This window comes from Felis catus, chromosome E1 (assembly GCF_018350175.1).
Source record: "Felis catus isolate Fca126 chromosome E1, F.catus_Fca126_mat1.0, whole genome shotgun sequence".
Lineage (NCBI taxonomy): Eukaryota > Metazoa > Chordata > Mammalia > Carnivora > Felidae > Felis > Felis catus.
The window spans coordinates 42804975-42827268 of NC_058381.1; the positions used below are offsets into that span (position 1 = coordinate 42804975).

General features: G+C 59.7%; 1 protein-coding gene across 4 annotated transcripts; it reads left to right on the plus strand.

The window, feature by feature from the left end:
• Positions 1-1074: 1074 nt before the first annotated feature.
• Positions 1075-21373, plus strand: ADAM11 (ADAM metallopeptidase domain 11). Of its 4 annotated transcripts, XM_023243684.2 has the most exons (27): positions 1078-1229; positions 1682-1857; positions 10410-10486; positions 10683-10749; positions 11761-11846; positions 11936-12011; positions 12412-12478; positions 12547-12614; positions 12972-13046; positions 13127-13198; positions 13409-13575; positions 14112-14196; positions 14315-14405; positions 14538-14589; positions 15092-15191; positions 15275-15346; positions 15460-15552; positions 15951-16031; positions 16552-16602; positions 16718-16781; positions 16997-17096; positions 17321-17440; positions 17534-17702; positions 17794-17908; positions 17996-18086; positions 18714-18731; positions 19253-19407. In XM_023243684.2, the coding sequence occupies exons 1-27, from the start codon at positions 1163-1165 to the stop codon at positions 19266-19268; spliced, it is 2316 nt and encodes a 771-aa protein (XP_023099452.1). In that variant the 5' UTR covers positions 1078-1162; the 3' UTR covers positions 19269-19407. The 4 variants fall into 4 exon arrangements, with proteins under 4 accessions (XP_023099450.1, XP_023099452.1, XP_023099451.1 ...); XM_023243682.2 differs by lacking the exon at positions 17534-17702 and having other exon boundaries at positions 1075-1229; positions 19253-21373; XM_023243683.2 differs by having other exon boundaries at positions 1079-1229; positions 18714-19393.
• Positions 21374-22294: the final 921 nt, after the last annotated feature.

Sequence of the window (22294 nt, forward strand, 5' to 3'; positions counted from 1 at the left end):
AATCAGAGATCCCAGCTCCCCAGTATGGGTGGGGGTCCATCTTACCCAGCAGCCCAAGAGCACTAGGGGGCTCAGTGGGAGAAAAGGTTGGAAGGTCAGGTAGGTTTACAGACAGGGTAACCTTGTCTGGCCAAAGAGTGGAAGACAGAGGGTGGGTGTTTCCAGAGGTGTCTTCTCCTCAAAGATTTGGGCTGGCAAGGGAGGGGCAGGAATGAGGTATGCTAACAGCATGTAAATGACCTGGCTATTTTATATATTTAGGGGATAGAATTGGGGTATCCTGTGTGAGGGATTCAGGAGCCCAGAGTTAGTAGACCAGCCCTTGCTGGTGGCTCTGGTGACTGCAATCCCCAAAGCCCTCCTGGAGGCAGGAGCATCTTTGGCCTGGAAAAGGAGTCAGCAGGATGGAAAGGGGTCTGGACCCAGGGTGTGGGACGACTCTGCAGTGACCTGCTCTCCTGTGGGTGGGTGAGAGATCCCTTCGGTCCCGTCGCTGGTCCTCTAAACTTCCCAGCTCTAACAGCCGTCGACCGGGGACCTCGTGTCTGGGTCCAGGGAAACCCCTTCCTGGGTACCACGCCGGAGGGGCGAACCTGAGCCGGAAAGACACGCCCCCGACCCCCGACCGTGCGGTCCCCCAGACTGGCCGCCTCGGGGTCAGAGCCCGGCGTCCCTCTGTTTCCCGCCTTCCCCCCCTACAAACCCAGAGGTCCTCGGAGCGAGGGATGGCCAAGGCAGGGGCCGCGAGACCGGGACGGGCGCGCCCCGCCGTGCACCTGCCGAGGGCCCCGAGGAGCCGCGGGAGGGCCGGTCTCCGGGCGGCGCCTCTTTTGTCCTCCCGTCGCGGCGGCCCCGGCCCTGGCCGGCTGGGGTGAGGGGGGGGCGGGGGCGGGGGAGCCCGGGGGGCGGGGGCGGGCCCTGGGCTCACGTGCTCGCCGCTCGGCTCTTAACCCGGCCCGCCGCCCAGCCGGGATGGCCGCGGCCGGAGCGAGCTGAGCCGGGCGCCCGCCCCGCAGCCGCCGCCGCCGCCAGCCTCGCCCCCCGCCCGGCCGGCGCCCCCGCCCGCGGCTCCCGCAGCCGCGCCTCCCGCCCGCGCCTCCTCCCGCCCTCGCCGCGCCGCTCGCAGCCGCAGCCCCCGGAGCCGGAGGATTATGAGCGAGCCATGAGGCGGCTGCGGCGCTGGGCGTTCGCGGCGCTGCTGCTGCTGCTGCCGCTGCTCCCCCCGCCCGGTGAGTGCCCCCGGCCCCGGCCCCCGCGCCCTCCCTGCCCCCGCCCCGGGTTTTGCGGCGCTTTCTGCTGCAGCCACATTTTCCTGCAGTGCTCGGGGTGACAGCCTGTCCGATCGCCGGGGGGGGGGGGGGGGGGAGCGGGGGGGACGGGAAGGGGGGACGGAGGGCGCGTGCACCCACCTGTCCCCATCTGGCCCGCCCCACCGCGGCCAGCCCCCTGCCGCCGGCCAACGGACTCTGCAGGTCTCTGCGGGTGAGGGGGGGCAGTCGTGACAGGCGGGCGGGAGGAAAGCTCCTGGCCCCCTCCCCATCAGGCTCTTCCTCTGCAGGGGACCAGATCCGCCCAGCTCCAAGGGGCACACCAGAGTGGGGGATGAAGTGTGCTCACCCCAGTCCCAAGTCTCCTGCCCCTCAGTGGGCATCCGCCTGCAGCTATGGCCTTGTCTCCTCAGGTCTTGGGACCCGGGGTCCTGTCGGAGCTCTGCACTGGCGGGTCTCACCCCAGTTGGGGAGTCCGGAAGCCCCTGAGGTCACAGAGCCCAGTCGTCTGGTGGGGGAGAGCTCCGGAGGAGAGGTCCGAAAGCAGCAGTTGGACACCAGGGTCCGCCAGGAGCCACCAGGGGGCCCGGTGAGTGGCCCTGGGTGTGAGGCCAGGGGTCTGGAGCAGGCCTGGAACCCAAGGAAGGCCACCAGGCAGCCAGGGTTTGGGCACCTCCCCAAGAAGCCGGCTCCCGCAGCTTCTCCTTCTGTATAATGGGTGCTGGAGCCCACTAGTGGGGAGCACCCACCTGCCTCACTCCAGGCCCCCTCCAATCATCATGGGGATCGCCTGTCCTCCGTGGACGCTGGAATGCCCAGGGCACAGTCCAGCCTTGGGTCAGGGTTCCACCAGCCCCCACTCCTCTCCTGCCAAAGCAAGTGGTTCTACACCAAATTGGGCTTGGGCAAGGCAGTAGGGGGCAGGGAGAAGCAGCTAAGAGCTCCATCAAGGATTAGGGCTCCTGTTTCTCATCACAGCCACCCTCAGTGGGCTTTCTTGGAACAGCTCAGTGCTTGATCCTGCCTCAGTTTCCCCTCTGTGCACTGATAGGCTTGTCATTCTCCTTCCTGTCCTCGCCCGAGGGTGGGGCCTTGGGAAAAGGCTCGGAGGTCCCAAGCTCACCCACAAATGCCAGCTCCACCCGCCCTCTGTCCCTTTCAGCTGCCAGGCCCCTCCTGCCTCCCAGAGGAAAGTTAGGAATGAAGGAGATTAATTGCAATTAATAATTAATTAATATCATGTGAATAATAATTACCCAGATGGAATATTCATTCAGCACGGCTTGGCTCTCCAGGAGCTGGAAGCGGAAAGTTAGCCAGGCCAACTGGGGGCGGCGGAGGGCAGGATGGCAAAGGCCTGGCGGAATTAGGAGGTGTAGAGGAGAGATTCGGAGGAGGGGTACAACCGCGGTCTGGGAAGTTTGGCAGCTGGGAGTGGTAGGAGGTAAATTGGGCTGGGCAGAGGGAGGAAGGAGGGAAACGGAGGCTAGCATTACAGACATCTGTCAGACTGGCATCTGGCCCTGCCTAATGTACTTGGTTAAAAGCCCTTAGGGGAGGTGGAGGGGTTTGTGGGGGGGGTGGGGGTGGGGGGATACTCGGGAAATGGAATAGAGCAGGAAGGCAGCATGCATAATAGATGGACCATCACTCAAGGCAGTGAGGAAGAGGGTGGTTAATGGTCCTGAGCAGGCAGGCCTGGGTGGGGGTGGGGTGGAGTGGGGGTGGAGCAGGGGTGAAAGAGAAGGGGTTGGAGGCTGCCTTCAGTGTCTGCCCAGGCTCCCTGGGGGTGGGCCGCAGGGATGGTTCCAAGGCCAGGGATGGGGTATCCTGGCTGGGTTTTGTCCCTGGTCCAGCTTTCATCCTTGATGTCACCCCCATCTGAGAACTGTGCACCCAAGCCTGTGTTGGCTAGGAGTTGACTGCTCAGCCTGACTACTGGGAATGCAGGCGACAGGGGAGTCTCTTTGGGTGTCATTCTGCTGGCTGAGTGGGTGGCATGTGTGCATTTGTGATATGTGTGTGAGTGACCAAGTCTGAATATGCCCAACAGGGTGTCTGACGGGGTGAGGTTAGGAGTGGAGGGTTCTGTGGATCTATGGGGCTGTGGTCATCTCCAATGGGGGTCTCTCTAGCATTGAGCCTTCCCAGGGACCTCCCTGCAGCCTCCCCAGGGGATGTAGTCATAGCCCTGCCTTATCTGTACCTCAGTCTCCCCTGGGGTGGAATTCTCACAACTCTATAAGGCAGGTAACTTTTGCCTGCCCATTTTACAGATGAGCAAACTGAGGCTCAGAGAAGTTGAGTAACTTGCTCAAAGTCAATCAGATCTTTTTTTTTAATTTTTTTAATGTTTGTTTATTTTTGAGAGAGAGACAGAGCACGAGTGGGGGAGGGGCAGAGAGAGAGGGAGACACAGAATCCGAAGCGGTGTCCAGGCTCTGAGCCATCAGCACAGAGCCCGATGCGGGGCTCGAACTCACAAGCTGTGAGATCATGACCTGAGCCGAAGTCGGATGCCCAACAGACTGATCCACCTGGGTACCCCAGATCTTTTTTTTTTTATGTTTATTTATTTATTTTGAGAGAGAGAGAGAGAGAGAGAGCAAGGTAGTGCAGGCGGAGAATGGGCAGAGAGAGATGGAGAGGGAAAGAATCCCAAGCAGGCTCCATGTTCAGCACAGAGCATGATGCAGGACTTGATCCCACGACCCTGGGGTCATGACCTGAGCTAAAATTAAGAGTTGGACACTTGGGGCGCCTGGGTGGCTCAGTCGGTTGGGCGTCCGACTTCAGCTCAGGTCATGATGTCACAGCTCGTGGGTTCGAGCCCCACGTCGGGCTCTGTGCTGACGGCCCAGAGCCTGGAGTCCGCTTCGGATTCTGTGTCTCCCTCTCTCTCTGCCCCTCCCCCGCTCATGCTCTGTCTCTCTCCTTCAAAAATAAATAAACATTTAAAAAGTTAAAAAAAAAAAAAAAGAGTTGGACACTTAACCGACTGAGCCACCCAGGCACCCCTCAAAGTCAACCAGATCTTTAAGCAGTGGAGTGATTCTCTCCCATACCCGGTACTTCCCACCAAAAGCACTCTCAAGTTCGGCACAGGGGCAATCCCACGTGTCCAAAATATTTCCCCCTGACTGGAAGGACACTTTGCAGCCCTCTACCTCCCACCTGGCATTTCTCCCTGAAGCACTTCTGGCCTCGGCATGTACGGGGCTGATGATGGAGCCCGTGCAGCACTGAGCCCATGTCCCAGCAGGAAGTACCACACCCTGGCGCTGCTGGGCTGAGTCCGAAATTATTGCGTTGGTTTGGAAACTCAGGCTGAGCAAGGTGTTGAGCCAGCAGCAAGATCTCTATTTGCTGCAGGTCATGTGGCGAGTCTGGGGGCACACGCTGGCCAGCGGGGTGAGGATGATGGGGCTTTGTGTGCTCACCTGCTCTGGCCTCGGGCCGGTCATATCACCTGTCTGAGGCCTAGCTTCCTGAGCCCTAAAACCAGGATGATTATGATAACATCAATCTCAGCATCACTCACCTCCAGAAGGTGGCGATAGGAAAGGGTTTTGTGTGCTGAGGGCTCCTGGTTTTTGTGGGGGATTGTGGGGGAGAGAGAAGGTAGCCAGGAAGGACTTTAGAAGCTAGAGATATTACAATTGCTGGGCCCTTACTGGGGCAGACACTGTTACGCCTTTAGATATATTGATTTTATGTAATGCTCATCACAGCCCTAGGAGATGGGGCTGTCGCTATTCCCATTTACAGGTGGGGGGAGACAGGCACAGAGAGGTGAAATAACAAGCCCAAGTCACACAGCACTTAAGTAGCAGAGTCAAGATTGATACACTTGGGCCGGCCTGCCTCTCTCTCAGGGGTATAGTGAAGAGGGCCACAGGGGTCCCTTTGCCCTCTTTGCCACTGATCTCAACACCTCACTTCTGTCCAATTTGGAAGAAAGCTGGGCCTGAGGCCCAGAGAGGTGGGGGAGCTTCTGGAAGTGCAGAAACCTGTGGTCACAGGGAACCTGAAGCAGAAGGATGAGGCAAAAGAATAAGCAGGGCCACCGTGTACAGTTGGGCTGGTTGTTCACTGCACAAGGGTGCCCCAACAAGTAGACTGAATGAAATCTGTGGGCTCATGAGGCTACATGTGTTCCGAAGGGACTCTTCTTCTAAACCACACAGAGCTGCTGTGTGGGTCATGCCTGCCCCCTGGGGAAACCCAGACTCCTTCAGAACCAAGAAAAGGGCAGGATGTGGGGGAAGCAAACAGGATGGGGGTGGAGAAGTTCCAGCCTCCAGGCCTAGGAGATAGACTTATCAGAGCCAGCTGGAGGAGGGGGGATCCTAGTCACTGGGCTGAGCTCCTGTGAAAGCTGTCCAGACCAGCATTTACTGGAAATGCTACCCCGGAAGCCCTCTGCTGAGGGTGTGTGTTTCAGTGTTTGTGTTTTCGTGCTGGAGGGGGTCAATTCAGCAAGGCTCAGTCCCCTGCCCTTGCTAGATGGCAGTCATTGCAGGGAGCCACCGGGTCTGTGCCTGGAGCCCTAGTACCCCACTGGGGTTATGGCCATGCAGCCAAGGTCACAGCTCTGTCCTGGGATTGGAGGCAGGAGACGGTTCCTGGGAGGGGGCTGGTGGCCGGAAGCTGCCTCTGGGACTTGAGCTGAGCCCAGCTTGCTCTGGAAGGGTGAGGGCTGCGAAGAGAGATCATTCACGCAGCGGGTTAAGCTTGGGTCTGAAAGGCTTTGGGGAGGACAGCCTTGGTGGCTCCTGGCCCCGCTGCTTTTGACTGAGTGACCGGGGTCAGCCACTGCTGCCTTCTGAATCCCACCCCCCTCATCCGTAAGATGGGGCTGATAGTCGTCTCTCCTTTGCCAGGCTGCGTGGAGGATTCGAGGAGTTGATGTTTGTCAGATGTCCTGCCTGGGATTTGGCGAGAGCAGGTGTTTAACATCTGTAAGGCCTGCCCTCGCTCCTGCGTGTCAGGGGCAGGGTGCTGGGCAGCTGGCACCAGCTTGAAGGCTGGTGTCTGAGACAGAAGCCAGGGCATTTGGGGGTTACCTGTCAGGCTCCAGGTGGTGCTGGTGGAGGGTGGGGACAATGTAGCAGGAGTCTTGAGTTCTCCCCGGCCAGACTGGCCTGTGGGCTTGGCCTTGCCTGATTACCCCTCCTGGCTGCCTACAGGGACCCAGTTGCCCAGAGTCTGTCCCCAGAGGGACTAATGACCCTCTAAGGAAGTGACTGTCATCAAAAATTTAGGTCAAATCCCATTATCAGAAAATTTTCAACCGTTCTCACGGTCTGGGATTCCCGCTGTCCTGTGGATCAATAGAGCCTCAGCACATCGCGGGGGGGGGGGGGTACTATTGTGGGGAGGGGATTTCTCCCTGCCTCTCTGGCTCCTTGCCATCTGCCACCACCCAGCCCATGTGGTTCATCTAGTCCTCAAAGCCCTGTTTAGCTGGAACATGTACACTCCATTCTTCAATTATTATCATTATTATTACTAATCCTTGTGATAATAACATATTAAAAAAGGCTTCCATCTGATCTCCATGACAAACTCATTTTACCAATGGAGAAACTGAGACTCAGGCCTTCTGATGCCTTTCCATTCAACGTGACTGTTGAGCCCACTGGGCAGGGAAAAAGGTAGGCACAGCCTGTGCTTCTGGGGACTAAAAGTCACCGTGCAAGAAGTTGAATCAGTGATCAGAGAAATAGACGTCCAGAACTGTGTGCTTAAAGGTCCAGGAGTAGTGGGGGCCACAGCCCTCTGTGGGTTGGGCAGTGCTGGCTTTGTAGACATAGTGAGGAGGAGAAAGTCATGGGAGGAGATGGAAGTTTGGGAGGAGATATTTGGGGTGACAGTCTGAGGGGCAGTGCTTGGACACTCGAATTTTCTGGAGCATCCGAGAATCCTCCAGATCCTCAGTCTCCCCCTTCCCGAGCCAGTGATTCTGTAGGTCTAGGGTGGGGGGCTGGCATCTGTATTTGTGATTCTGGGACTTCAGTGGGATTTTTGCCTCCTTCTTTCTGCACCCCACATCTAGGTGAGCCTGACACGGAGCATAAGACAACGCCTAGGGGGGGTGAACGGGCTGGTGACAAGGGAGCTTTAGGGAGGGCACAGTCACTGAAACCAGGTGGCCCCAGCTGCCATGGCAGACATGAACTGCAGCCCCAGGGTGAGATCTGACCCCGCACCTCCCCAGCATGGCCCTGGGCCAGTCACCTCCAAGTGTCTCTCCCTGAGCCTTGGCCTGCCATTTGTAAAATGAGCACCAGACGACCCGGGCGAGTTGAGATCAAATGAGCCAGGGCACGTGAGAGCCGGAGGCAAGAGCAGGGCACGGGGTCGAGGCCCAGCCGGCCGGTCACCAGCAGCGCTGAGCTGGGCACAGAGGAGGGTGGGTAGGTGGGGGTGGGTGGAGGGGGACAGAAGGGGCTCCCGAGGGAGGGACTGAGGGATGATGGGTGAGGTCGGGGGCAGGTCAGGGGCAGGAGGCAGACCAAGCAAGGAGCGGTTTGGCTTTGATAGAACTCGGGCCTAAAGCTTGGCTGGGGGGGAGGGTGTTAGGACTCTGGTGTCAGCAGCAGCCCCCACCCCAGGTGACTGGAGAACAGAGGTCCTGGGGACCGAGGTGGGTTTGCCTGTTCTTTCTCTTCCTGCAGACAGGGAGTGTCCCCATGAACCCCCTGCCCAACTATCTGGTTTCCCTCCTCTTCCTCTGCCACCCTTGATGGCTCCCCCAGCCCTTCCTGGGCCCAGCCCCCAGCCCCAAGAGCTGCTCTGGCTCTCATTGGCCCCCGTGCCCTGTGCCCTGCTGGGGCAGGGGCAGTCCAGCCCAGGTTGGGCCTTACCGGGTGGGGAAAGAAGAGGCTGCAGGAAATGGTGGGGACAAAAGGGACCTAGTGTCTGCTCTTCCAACAGTCTGGGCTTTCCCCAGAGTGGGGGTCAGCTTGGTCTGCACAGGGATGGGGGAGGCCAGATGGTTAGCTTGCTGACTTCCTGCGTGGGGGAGATCCTGCTAGCACCAGGGCCGACCCTGCCAGAATTCTCCAGGCCCAGGACGACCCCCACCATCCAAAGCCAACCTCACAGCTTGCATCTGGGCTCATCTTACCATTTTCGTTGGGGAGATCTGAGGCTCAGAGAGGCTGCTGGATCATCCCTGAAGCTGCACAGCCTGAGAGAGTGGACTCAGGGCAAGGAGCCTGAACAGGCTGCACCTCTGGGTGGCCAACAGGGGCTTTGTGTCAGGGACAGAAAGAACAAGGAGGTACAGACTTAAGGGCAGGGAAGGGCAGAAGTAGTCTAGGCAGGGACAGGTGGGAAAGGCAGAGATAGACCAAGCCCAGGAAGGGAGAAGGAGGGCCGAGGGGGTGGGTGGGAAGGGTAGAGGCCCAGGGGCACGGAGGAAGCAGAGATGGGCTGGGCCAGGCCAAGGCAAGGAGAGGAAAACAGTGACTCCTTGTCCTTGACTTTCTATTTCAATTCTGATCGACGCTCTAAAGGCTTGGGATGGAGCTTGGAGCTCCAGTCGGCCTGGAATGGGGCAAGTCAGTGTCCTTGGCGCTCAGAGGGCTGTCTACCTAGGCTCTGCGCCTTCACCCCCCCTCCCCCCACGACCTCTCATGGATGCTAGGCCATTTCTGTCTTACCTTATCTTATCTTTGGGGTGAGGAGGCCTTGGAAACTGTTTCTGTAGGCTTGAATCGCAGCTCCATGACTTCTTAGCTGCGTGACTTTGGGCATGTTAGTTAGCCTCTCTGCTTCGGTTTCCCCATCTGTCAGATGAGGATAACAGTGGCATCCATCCCACTGGCTTATTATGAAGATCAGATATGATAATACTTGCAAAGTATTTAGAACAGTGCCTGGCGCATAATAAATGCTCAATAAAAATGAGGAATCTAAGTGATTGATGAGGAAGCCAGCTAGGACCAGGCGATGAGATTCTGTGACCTTGGGGCTCCCTTCTATCCTGCAGCCTGCTCCCCACAAAAGAAAGGCGGCAGAGAAAAGCCTCACATCTGCATGGCCCAGTGCTGGGACCCTCACCTGGGGATCTGGATTTCAGTCTTAAATGAATATGGGGGTGAAGAAGGCTCTCCGGTCCTTCTGGGGCCCTTGCTGTGCTTCCAGGTCTTTGTGAGACCTGATGCTTGGTGTGGGGACATGAGAGCCCAGAAGGCCAACTCACCCCCTGAGTCCAGACTCTCGTGCCCCCTCTTCTCTTGAGGTCACTGTTCCTCCAGGCACACTAGCTTCAGGCCTGGAGTCCCCAATCCCCCCACAGGAGCTGGGTGCCCAGACCTGGAAGGGCAGCCATCTTGCTCAGGCCTGGTATGTTGCCATGACAACCTGGAGCCTCCCACTGCAAAGGCCCCTCTGAAAAATTTATCAGGAAAACTTCCGTGTTTAAAAATTAACCACGGGATTGAAATATTAAAGATGAGCTGCTTTGGGCAAGGCAGAGGGCAATGGACTTGGGGGTAGAGGAGCCAAGTTCTTCCCTCCTGACAGGATGGCATCTTCCCATCACCCCAGCTTCCAATTCTCACCCACGCCACCCTGTCTGCAGAGTCCGAGGCCTCCTCCGTAAATTGAGGCTGGGGCCAGGATACAGGAAGGGAGGGGCCTGCTTTACAGAGCCCAAGGATCACACTGCACCCCATCTCCGGCTTGCCCCTTTCCCATGCTACTTCTGGGGGCTTCCCTTTAGTCCACGTGAGGTGGGGGGGCTGCCAACGGGGGGAGGGTGGTGTGAAGCAGTGGGCGGGCTGAGCTGCCTTCCATCCCCGCTGCTTGGGTAGACTGGCCCCAGGAGGCACCTACACCAGATGGATGGGCTGGCCCCTGCCCCCCCCCGCCCCCCCCCCCCCCCCCCGTGCTGCTCACAGTGCCCCGGGCCCAGAGGGTGGGTTGGGCTGTACCCAGGGGTGCGTTCTCCTGTCCCTGCTCCCAGGAAAGGCACAGGGCCTCGGAGGAAGATGAGCTTGTACAAAGCATCTCCCACCCAAATCAATGGTCCCGTCAGCTGCTGGGCTGGGCCATCCCTTCCTCCCCAGTGCTACTCCCTATTCTGGGATTCCTCAGGTTGACTCCCCTCTGCCCTCTCCCCACCCCCAGCCTGTCCACCTGGCCCAGGTGAGTTTCGTCATCCCAGCCTTCAACTCAAACTTCACTCTGGACCTGGAGCTGAACCAGTGAGTGTGGCCGGGAGCCGGGGAGAAAGGGCAGCAGGCGGGTGGGCAAAAGCACAGCCTAGACGCGGCTTGGGGGGGGTGGGATCGGGGCAGGGCCGGGTCCTGCGGCCTGAATCTGAGCTGGGGCAGGACCCAAGCCTGACCTAACCCCAGCGGTGATCCCCCTCCTTCCTCCTGCCCCTTCTGTCTGTTCCAGTCACCTCCTCTCCTCACAGTATGTGGAGCGCCATTTTAGCCGGGAGGGGACAACCCAGCACAGCACCGTGAGTGCCTTGGGAAGGGGACAGGGGAGGTGGGACGAAGAGACGGGTGGTCCCTGGAGATGGGATCCGAGGTACACCTATACTCGGGTGGGCCCAGCCCCTTTGGGGTCCTCCATCTGTCCCCACCACGGAGGCTCCCAGAGTCTGAGTCACCACGGCGAATGGCGTGGAGCCCGGACTCCCTTCACCCAGCTCCCAAGGTCTGACTCCCAGCCAGCCTCTCTACCTGACATCAAGGCTTTCAGGGACCCTCCCTGCTCCATGCCCCCCAGACTCTTCTAGGAGGGGACAGTTGGGGGAGTGCCCTTCTTGCTCAGCACCAAGGCCTTGGGAATTCCTGGCTGCCTGGGACACCATGGTCCCAGCCCCGGAAGCCCAGGGGCCTGAGCAAAGATGAATGAGTGTCTATAAATAGCCTCCTTCCTCCCCACCCCCAGCCCCGCACCCCTCAACCAGCCAGTTCAGTAACTGGAGCACAATTCTGCAGGAGCAGGGAGGGGGTGCTGGCCCCTCTGACCCGAGAGCCCCAGCCAAGTGGACACAGGCTGCTCACGGTTCCTCAGCCACAGACCGTGTCCAGAGGGGGTCCACGGAGGCAGTGGTGTCCGAGAACGCACTGTGTGTGCAGTTGTGTGTGTGTGCGCTGGGGGGCGGGGTGGGGGGTCCACAGCTTTATCTGATCAAGCGAGCTCATCTGTGGTGAGTGCTCAGAACAGTGCCTGGCACACGAGCACTAGCTCTTCTCGGAGGAATCTGTGAACCGTGCACCAGATGGTTGAGAGCCACTGATGTAGTCCAGCTTCCTCATCTTGTAGGTGAGGTGAAGGAGGCTAGGCACTGGGAAAGGAGAGGGCTAGGAACTTGTCCAGGCGAAACAGCCAATTAGGAGCACACCCGGAGGGGAAGCAGGACCCCCAGGAACCGCAGCCACCTGCACACCGAGCAGCTTTGGTGGCCCTGACCTCTCCTGCCAGGGCAGGGGGCATGTCTGCTCACCTCCTGCTCCTCCAGGGGGCCGGAGACCACTGCTACTACCAGGGGAAGCTCCGCGGGAACCCCCACTCCTTTGCCGCCCTCTCCACCTGCCAGGGGCTGCAGTGAGTATGGGGAGGGGCTGGGCGGCGGGAAGAGCCTCCAGCGCCGGCCTGGGGATGCATGGTGGGGAGCTGCACCTCTCTCTCCGCAGTGGGGTCTTCTCGGACGGGAACTTCACCTACATCGTGGAGCCCCGCGAGATGGCCAGGCCTCAGGAACCCCCCCAGGTGAGCCCCTCACAGTCCTCTGACAGCCCTCCTACACACATCCCGATGGCTTGTCCCAATGGCTGTCGCTGCCTCCTCCCTTGGTAACCTCAGCCTTCCTGCCCTCCTCAGTCACCCCAGCTCTGGTTCCATCCCCCTGTGCCCTCAGCTCCAATGTCCCCTCTGTCCCTCAAATAACCTCCCTTTGGGCTCCAGTGTCCTTTGCCCCTATCTCTCAGGGCGACCCCAGGTCTTGACCCCGGAATCTGAGCATCTGGGAGATCAGATCCGACATGGGAGCTCTGGCCAGTTCTGGGTCACCCTGGGCTGGGGTGGGGGGAAGGGCTGGAGCTGTCCCTCCCCATCTGGACTCAGAGCAGACCTGGTCAGCCCCCCAAGAACTAATTCCCCCTCATTGCAGGGACCCCTTCCCCACCTCATTTACCGGACCCCTCTCCTCCCAGCCCCCCTCGGATGCAGGGAACCAGGTAAGGGAGGGAAAGCGGGGCTGGGGAGGGGGCCGGCTGTGCCCCCCTAACCTGACCCCTCCCCCCAGGCTGCCTATTTGCTGCCCCTGCTCATTCTGCTCCTGTGAACCGGCCGAGGCTGAGAAGGAAAAGGCAGGTACGGGGGCCCGCACAGACCTCGGGCTGCAGAGACCTCAGGCTGCGGTCCAGAGCAGGACACCCCATCCAGGACTGGGGCAAAGGAGGGCTCAGACTGATGTGGCTGGGGGCCAGGGAACCATGCCCAGGAGGAAGCCCCCACCCCATCTCCTAACACCCGTGTCTACACCTGTCCACACTATGGACAAACTGAGACTGCCTGTCCTCATACCAAGGCTGGGGAGAGAGGGGATCCCCACCAGTGGGGGACTGGCATTGTCCCTGACTGGAGTTCAGCACCCTCGAGCCTGTCCATGGCTTGGCCCTGACGCTGGGCATGGAGGGGACTGATTCCAAGTGCCCACCCACCCCCCAGGTCCGCCGGGGCCACCCTACTGTGCACAGTGAGACCAAGTACGTGGAGCTGATCGTGGTCAATGACCACCAGCTGGTAAGATCTCCAGCCTGGGGGCAACTCTGGGAGGGGGGCATGAAGCAGCCTGGGCCTCCGCCCACTCTCTTTCCTCCCAGTTTGAGCAGATGCGCCAGTCGGTGGTCCTCACCAGCAACTTTGCCAAGTCCGTTGTGAACCTGGCGGATGTGGTGAGCCGCCTCTCTCCCCTTCCCACTCCTCCCTCTGTTGCCCCTGCCCCAATGCCCCACCACACACAGGCTTCGGGTGAGCTTGGGGGGTGGGGGCCCTGTCAGCCTCCGATAGGGAGAGACAGACTGAGGCCCTCTCCCAGCCCTGTCCCCCCCCACACACTCTCCTGCCCTCCAGCCCCACCCTCATCTTCTCCCCTCTGAGCCCAGATGTACAAGGAGCAGCTCAATACCCGCATCGTGCTGGTTGCCATGGAAACGTGGGCCGACGGGGACAAGATCCAGGTGCAGGATGACCTCCTGGAGACCTTAGCTCGGCTCATGGTCTATCGGCGGGAGGGCCTGCCTGAGCCCAGTGATGCCACCCATCTCTTCTCGTGAGTCCCGCAGCCCCCACATCCTGTCAGCCTCTCATGGTTGCTGCAGTGCACAGGGTTGCTGAACACCTGCTCTGCGTCAGGTGCCCTTGCAGGGCCCGGGCACTGGGCTCGCCTTGCACCAGCCCCCAGCCACTTGTCACAGGCTGGACGATGTCCCTTACATCTTAGGCTGATGCCCGTTTTCCCTGCCCCCCAGCGATCTTCCTCTGCCTATCATCTCCCTTTTGTTCCCTCTTCTCTTTTCAAACTGTCCCAGCATTCCTTCCTCAAGGACCCAATGCCCGAAAGAAGAAAAAAATCTGATAAAACTCCTTATGATTAGAGATGATCTTATAGGAGCCTCTCATTTGACTTATGGACAAACAGAGAGAGGAAGGGGCTTGCCTGAGGTCACACAGGCTGACAGGAAAGGCAGTGCCCACCTCCCCAAAGAAGGGCTCTAGTGTAGGAGGCTCCCCAGCCTCCCCTTCACAGCCTAGGGAAGGCACCATAGGCAAGGCAAGGGGTTCTCCTAACAATCCTCTCCCTTCCAGGGGCAGAACTTTCCAGAGCACCAGTAGTGGGGCCGCCTACGTGGGGGGAATCTGCTCGCTATCCAGGGGTGGGGGTGTGAATGAGGTAAGCAGTGTGGGGTATGGCTGGGGGTGGGGGTTGAAGACAGGGACTGTGAAGGGCATGAGCCCTGTGCCTTTGGACGGATGTAGACATCTTTGTGTTCCATCTTCCTCACCTCAAGTACGACAACATGGGGGCCATGGCAGTGACCCTGGCCCAAACGCTGGGACAGAACCTGGGCATGATGTGGAATAAACACCGGAGCTCAGCAGGTATCAATGAAAACCCATGTGGCCCCACAACCAGCCTAGACCCACTCCCAGCAGCTCTAGAAGTGAAGAGAGTGTCCATGGGAGGGGGGCAGTCCTCCACCCTCCCTTATATCCACTTGGCTCACTCCTCAGGGGACTGCAAATGCCCGGACAACTGGCTGGGCTGCATCATGGAGGACACTGGGTGAGTTCTTAGGGACAAACTAGGGGAGGGTCTTGGGCGAGGGAGAATCTGGACCCAGTGGGTGGTAGTCTGGACCCAGTGGCCTCGGGAGGCCCAACTATTGGGACCACTTAGGATTTCAATAAGCTCAGTTTTCAGTTTTCTGAGGACCCTGCACCAGGAGACCCACATTCCCTAGCTGGACACAAAAACTGCTAGGCTGTAGTGCGCGCTGTCGCCACTGGGTGCCGCCAAAGCCTCACTTGGAGGCACCTTTCCGCCTTAGCGCTCCAACCTCCCAACTGCTGAGTCCTGAGGTTTGGAGGGGGGTGGGAGACAGGAGCAACGTCCCCTGCCCACTTCTGCTTGGTGGCAGGAGGATTATTACGCAGTCTCCGGACACACAGATCCTCAGGCTCCTCGAGATGGTGACCTACTACCCTTATGCACCCCATCCCCAATCTTGAGAAGGGGCGAGAGAGTGGGCCTGGACTCAGCGGCTCCGTCCCTTACCCCTGCCCAGATTCTACCTGCCCCGCAAGTTCTCGCGCTGCAGCATCGACGAATACAACCAGTTTCTGCAGGAAGGAGGCGGGAGCTGTCTCTTCAACAAGCCTCTCAAGGTACTAGCCCCTGGGGGTGGGGGCGTGGGAACGAGGTTTGGACAGGGTCCCGGCCAGACTCCCGACACCCCTCCCCCGTCCAGCTCCTGGACCCGCCTGAGTGTGGAAACGGCTTCGTGGAGGCGGGAGAGGAGTGCGACTGTGGCTCGGTGCAGGTGAGAGACTAGTGAGGGCTCCAGGTGGGTGACAGGGGCGCGCGCCAGAGCACGTCTGGGTGGGGAGGTTCAGGACTTGTCCACCTCCCTGCCCTTGTCCCCGCGTCCCTCAGGAGTGCAGCCGTGCGGGCGGGAATTGCTGCAAGAAATGCACCCTGACTCACGACGCCATGTGCAGCGACGGGCTCTGCTGTCGCCGCTGCAAGGTAAGGGGCAACTACCGTCAGGGCAGGACGGAAGCACACCTAGGAGGGGAGGGGGCCGCGGACATCCCGATAAGGGGCGGTGCTTAGGGAGGAGGAGCCGCCGGAGGCGGAGTAAATGTGGGGCGGGACTTGACGCAAAGAAAGCGCCAATGGAGCGGGAGAGGGGCGGGGCGTGCGCCCCCCAAAGGGCCTGTTAAAGGCAGGGCTACGAGGAACGGGGCGAGGCACCTATCCGGAGGTGGTGGGAGGGGCGGAACCGTGAGCGGGCCTGGGGGCGGTGCTGAGTGGGCCGGGAGGGGCCGAGGGGCGGGCGAGGAGTTGCCGAGATGAGTGAGGGGCCTCGAGAAAGGCGGGCGGGGAGTCGGCGGTTCTGGACTGAGCCACGATCCCTTTCCCAGTACGAGCCGCGGGGTGTGTCCTGTCGAGAGGCGGTGAACGAGTGCGACATCGCGGAGACCTGCACCGGGGACTCGAGCCAGGTCCGTCCGGCCCAGCCGCCCTGAGGGACCCTGGGCGAGGCAACCCCTATCCCTATCGCTTTGGCTCCTCGGAGCTACGTGTCTCTGAGGCTCTTCCCTCCGCTGCTGGTGTCGCCACCGCTGGTCAGCCTCAGTTTCCTCGACTGAGAAACCGGTTCTTCATGCCTCCTGGTTTTGTTTCTTCAGTCATTATATCAGTATAGTCTGGCTGGGGTTCCCAGGGCCTGGCACGGTGCCTGGTGTGTACTCGGGATCAAAGTGTGTAATAATATTAGTTAACATCTCTTAAGTCCTTATTACGTGCCACGTACTTAGTTCCATTTAGTTCTCCCAGCTCTGTGAAGTAGGTACAGGATACAGGGAGAGGCTATGGGATTTGCCAGTCTGCGTCGTCGTAGCCTGAGTTCTAAGCCAGACCTCTTGTCCTTGACATGAAAGAGCACTGAACTATGAGCCCCACGAGGGGCGCATTTGGCACCCCTTCATCCCTCGGCTCTCAGTCCAGCACCTCTCTCCACAGTGTCCCCCTAACCTGCACAAGCTGGATGGTTACTACTGCGATCACGAACAGGTATGATGGGGTGGGGGCTCCTCCTCCTCAGGGCCTCTGACTCAGTACAGTCTCTTGTCTTGTATCCATTCTGACCACTCCGTGTCTCAGTCCCTTGTCTCCTGTTTTTCCTCAGGGCCGCTGCTATGGAGGTCGCTGCAAAACCCGGGACCGGCAGTGCCAAGCCCTTTGGGGCCACGGTGAGTCTTTGGCTGGGAGTGGGAGAGGGTCTCTGGAGGACCCAGAATCAAGAGGCTGAGGAGGGGCAAGTTCTCGCTAAAAATACCCTCTTACGAGTGCGTGGCTCTCCAGGATCTCAGGAACCCAGCTGGACTGGGGATCAGGCCAGAGTGTTGGAGATGCAGGCCTGAGGTCCCCGGGCGAGTGGGTGACGCTTGGCATCATCTCCTTACAGCGGCTGCTGATCGCTTCTGCTATGAGAAGCTGAACGTGGAGGGGACAGAGCGTGGGAACTGTGGACGCAAGGGGTCAGGCTGGGTCCAGTGCAATAAACAGTGAGTTGCCAAGGCTCCTGGTTGGCCTCCCCAGCTCTGGGGCTGGGGAGGGTTTTTGTCAGAGTTGGGACAGAAGGTTCTAGGATGAGCCTATGAGTCCCAACAGAGAATATGTGAAAAATTAGGCGGTGGGGAGAAGGCAGATTCGAGTTCAGAAGTAATAGTAGTAGTAGTTGGGTTGAAGGTCAGACTTGGGGCTCACTGTCTCCATGCTGCCCCAACAGGGACGTGCTCTGTGGCTTCCTCCTCTGTGTGAACATCTCTGGAGCTCCTCGACTGGGAGATCTAGGGGGGGACATCAACAGTGTCACCTTCTACCACCAGGGCAAGGAGCTGGACTGCAGGTTTGGGCTGGGACCCGGTCTGGGGAGGGGCAGACTGCAGCCGCGATGGGGGTGGGGGACAAGGGCTGAGGCTGGCCATGCCGGCTCCCCCAGGGGTGGCCACGTCCAGCTGGCTGACGGCTCCGACCTGAGTTACGTGGAGGATGGCACAGCCTGTGGGCCCAACATGCTGTGCCTGGATCATCGCTGCCTGCCTGCCTCTGCCTTCAACTTCAGCACTTGCCCCGGCAGTGGGGAACGCCGGATCTGCTCCCACCACGGAGTGCGTGCCTGGAGGCTGGGGATGGTGGGAGGAGCTCATGAGGGGGGCGACAGAGCCCCTCTCACGTCTGTTGGCCCCACCCCACCTCCAGGTCTGCAGCAACGAAGGGAAGTGCATCTGTCAGCCCGACTGGACAGGAAAAGACTGCAGCATTCACAACCCCCTGCCCACGTCTCCACCCACGGGGGAGACGGAGAGATATAAGGGTGAGACTGCAGCTGGCCGGGATGGGGCTCTGTCTCTCCCCTTCCCCGCGCCTGTCCCTGCCAACCGAGCCCTGCCCTCCTCCCCAGGTCCCAGCGGTACCAACATCATCATCGGCTCCATCGCGGGGGCTGTCCTGGTTGCAGCCATCGTCCTGGGCGGCACGGGCTGGGGATTTAAGTAAGAGACACACATGCGCCCCCCACACCACTAGGTGTTCTTTGTGTGTGGAGGGTGGGTATTGGAACCCCAGAATGTTGGAGCTGAGGGGGCCTTTCTGAGAAGTTAGCTAATAAGCCAGAGTCTGAGCCAGCCACAGGGTCTTGTTTTGCTCACATTTAGAAAAACTAAGAGGTTTACATTAACAGTCCTGATTTCTAGCTTCTCTTGCAAAAGAAGACTGGCGCTCAGTACGTCTCAGCACGGCCATGGAGTGGAGCTGAGCAGGGGCTGCCTAAAACAGGGCTGTGTCCTCTGTCCCTAGGCCCCTAGTCCCCACCTAGCCTACAGTGTTCTGTGAGGCTAGGGCCTCACAGTCTGGGGCCCTGGAGCTGGTCTCACCCCTTCAAGGTGCAGAGGAGGGACCTGAGGCCCAGGGTCATGTGGTATGTTAGTTGCAGAATCAGGACTCAAACCCAGGTATCTCTCTCTAGGCCTAGCTTTAGTGACCAGGTCCTAGGGACCCTGGCTAATCTCTGGGGCAAGGGGTCTCATGGGAGCCAGAAAGGCCCTCTCTGAGAGAAGGGCAAGGTCACAGATGGCTCCTTTTCTTTCCCCCTCTGCCTGTCCTCTCCTTGGCTCCTGAAGAAACATCCGCCGGGGAAGGTACGACCCGACCCAGCAGGGGGCAGTGTGACGCCGGCCACGTCATCCCTCCCGCTGTGCCTGTCTCCTCCATCTCATTCGTCACCTCACATTCTGTCGATGGGGGAGCCAGGGGCTGATTCCCCACCCCTGCTGTCACTGCTGTCACTACAGGGGTGGGAGAGCCCTGCTCCGGAAAGAAAGCCCTCAGCCTGCCCTTGCCCCTTCCTCCTGCCCACCTGCCCTCCCAGGCCTTGGTCCATTTACTCCTGCCCTTCCAATGGCCACATCACCCCTGCCCAGGTGGGCCCTGGAGCTGTGTCCCCTGTAGTCCCCATCCCCGGGGAGAGGAGCTACCTCTGCGTCCCATCTGTTTTGTCTTCCATGTCACCGCTGTCTGAACTTCCCACCAGATCCCCTCCCTGGCCAGCCTGTGACTTGCCGCCTCTAGGGCCCAGCACTGACCTCCTAGGGCCTGGCTCAGGGGCTCTCCCTCTGGGCCCTGCCTCACATCCTCCCCTGATGCCCCCTCTCCGTTCCAGGTCCGGAGGGGCCTAAGTGCCACCCCCTCCCTCCGAGCCTGGCGCCCACCGTCTCCGCCCTGAACCACGAGGCTGCCCCCGCCCAGCCACGGAGGGAGGCACCATGCAAATGTCTTCCGGGCCCAAGCCCTTCAACTCCTGGTTCCATGGGGGTTTGGGGGGGGGTGTGGCCTCGCCCTTCACATCACCAAGGTGGACCAGGCCTGGGGCCTTTCCCTCATGGTCCCTCACCCCACCTCATGCGGCTTTGGCCTTGTACACCAACTCTCCCTGTGTGAATGTAGCTTCCATCATCACGGACTGCCGCAGCTCAAGGTTGGAGGGGGGGCTAGAGGGATGCCCTCCCCCCAGTGGGCATGGCCTGGGAAGGCCCTTCCTCAAAACCAGGCAGCTGGGACCAGGGTTTTAGCTCTCTGGGACTTAGGGGGAGGGGGCTGACATCTACACTTTTTTTTAACTGAATCTTAACTGATGAATGTAACTTTGGGGGTGCTGGGGCGAGGGAAGTTGGGATATTTTGACATTTCCAGGAGGGACCAGAGGAACTGAGGCCTGGCCCTTCCCTGGGGCCCTTTCCCTGGACGATCACACCTGGAATCCTCTCACTGAACATAGCTGTCCCCAAGCCATGCAGGGGTAGGGCGTCCTTGCTTGCCCCTCGGCCCAGCCCTGCGGAGCTTGGAGAGCAGAATGAGCGCTGATTCAAACCAAAGCTGCCTGTTCTGTGCCCAAGGCCTAAGTCATGGGTGCGGCGACCACATGTCCCAGATTGTCTACAATTTCAAAGTGACCATCCTGCTGTCCCTGCCAGGACGCATGTATTTGGGGGTCTAGAAAATACAGTCCCTGAACTAAAAAGGCACCTTCCCCTTTTCAAGAAGGGTGATTCCGGGGCTGACTCAGGGTTTAGGTGCCCCCCCCACCCCCCCTTGTGGCCTAGAGGTCCCAGGCTGGGCCATCTTCCCAGGGAGGATTCTCCCAAGCAGGAAAAGCCAGGGGTGGCCCTGTGACTGGAGGGTGAGGGCTTTCGCCTGCAATGTACAAGAGAAGGTAAGAAAAGGCAGGTCTCCTATATGATCCTCAGCTTCTAGAAAAGTCCTCAAGGCCCTGTCAAACTCATTCTGCTCCTTACCCCCATTCCAGGGCTGAGTAGTAAGTTTACAGTTGTTCTCCCCATTACGTCCTCCGATTCCCACTGCAGCCGAGCCTGAGAGGCCGAGGCTGGGCGGGATTCCTCAGCCCTCCCATGAACTCAGTCCTGCCCATGCATGGCCTTCCCTCAAGACCCATGGGACAGTGAAGCCTTGGCTCGACTGCTAAAAACCAGCTGGCAAGGGCAAGATGGGGATCAAGCTACCTTATGGGATGAAAGCCACAAATGAGCAGAGCCCCTCTCCCCAGGAATACCCCACCCAGACACAGCAGGGGTTTCTGAACACCCCAGGGCCTTTGAGCTGTTATAGTCCCTCTGTTTCTGGGGCATCTGTGAGGAGGAAATGGCTCCCTGTTTATCTGCACCACCCCTCAGGGCAAACTGGGGACTGAGACCCATTGACACCCTTATGGGTGGCCGGATGTGGCTACGGTGGGGTCCTCAATACTGCGGTCCAGCTGGCACTGCCCAAGAGAAGGGGGGGGCGGGGCACCCTCTGGCCAGTCCTGCTCCACCAGCCCCACAAGCAGGAGGGGAAGGGCTGGGGTTTGCACCGCTGCTGCCGTACCGGTACCGGAAGACACTCTGGTGGTACGCGTGTGCACACAGCCGGCGATGCATCTGGCACAAGCATTTGGATCCACATCTCTGCACAAGTGTGAATACCTCTACACACGCAGACATGCCTGTGTGTGCACACACACGGGAGTGGGCGTGGGGATGTGGAGGACTCAAGACCTCCTGCGACCAGTCCACCTGGCTCCCAGCCGTCTGCATCCTCCCGCCCCACCCGGGCCGGGCCCACCCCGGCAGCACCCAGGGAGGAGTGGAGGCTGCCCTGGCCTGGGCCTGGAACTGGCTCCATACAGCATCCTGTAAATATGTCATCTGGGGCTCGGGGTGGGGAGGCAGGGACAGGAACATCAATTAAAGATCATGTCCTGGGGCTTCCATGGAGCTCACACCAACCTGTGTCTCTTTTTCTGTAAATGACCTCACTGTGACTCGGGACCCTTCCCTGGCCCCAGAGGGAACATGATGACTGGGCCACTGAGGGGAGGAAGTGAGCACCCAGGACCAGGCGCTGGGAGACCTGGGCGAGGGGTGTAGTTTTCCATTCCCGGCCAGGAAATAGGCGCAGACTGGGTGGAGGGCCAGCCCTTCCGCTTCCTCGGCTCTCCCAGCAAAGATAACTGCCTTCCTCTGGCTTCGGCAAAGCAGAAGCGGAGGTGAATAGGAAGCCTCTTACCCAAAGGCAGGAGACCCAGCTTCCCTTTTATGGTTAAGGTCAGAGAAGCCTCTCTTGCCTCCGAAGAGATTCCAGAAAGGTGGATAAAACCGCTAATCTGGTCCTGGGGCACCTGCTCTTCAGCCTGCAGAGTTTGCTGTCTCTCACCCCTGCCACTCCCCCACCATGCCAGAGAGGGACTGAGCAAGGCCAAGGCTTCGAGCCCCTCCCACCCCACAGGAACGTATCTTCCCATCTTCCCCTTTAGAGGCTTTGGGCCTGGAGGTGTCTGGCTCTGGAGGTCCTGCTTATTCAGGGGAAAGACAAGATGCGAGGCGGGGGCAGGGAATGAAGGCAACGTAAGATGCCAAGATACCGTAAGAGGTCATGGGAGCAGGAAATAGCAGCAGCGGTCGTGAGCTTGGAGACAATGAGCAGCCCCAGAAGCCTAGCCCCCACTGCCGAAAGGGCAGGTGTCCCAGGACCACCGCAGCTCACAAGCAGAGAGAGTAGGATTCAGGGCAGCACCAGCCCCGGTTCCTGGTCCCCACCCTGTGGTGACATCTGAGTCCCCCCAGGATTTCGGGAACACTCTACCCCCCATCTCTTCACCCTAGCTGACCAGGCAGCCCAGCTGGAATCCCTCTCAAACCCACCAGTC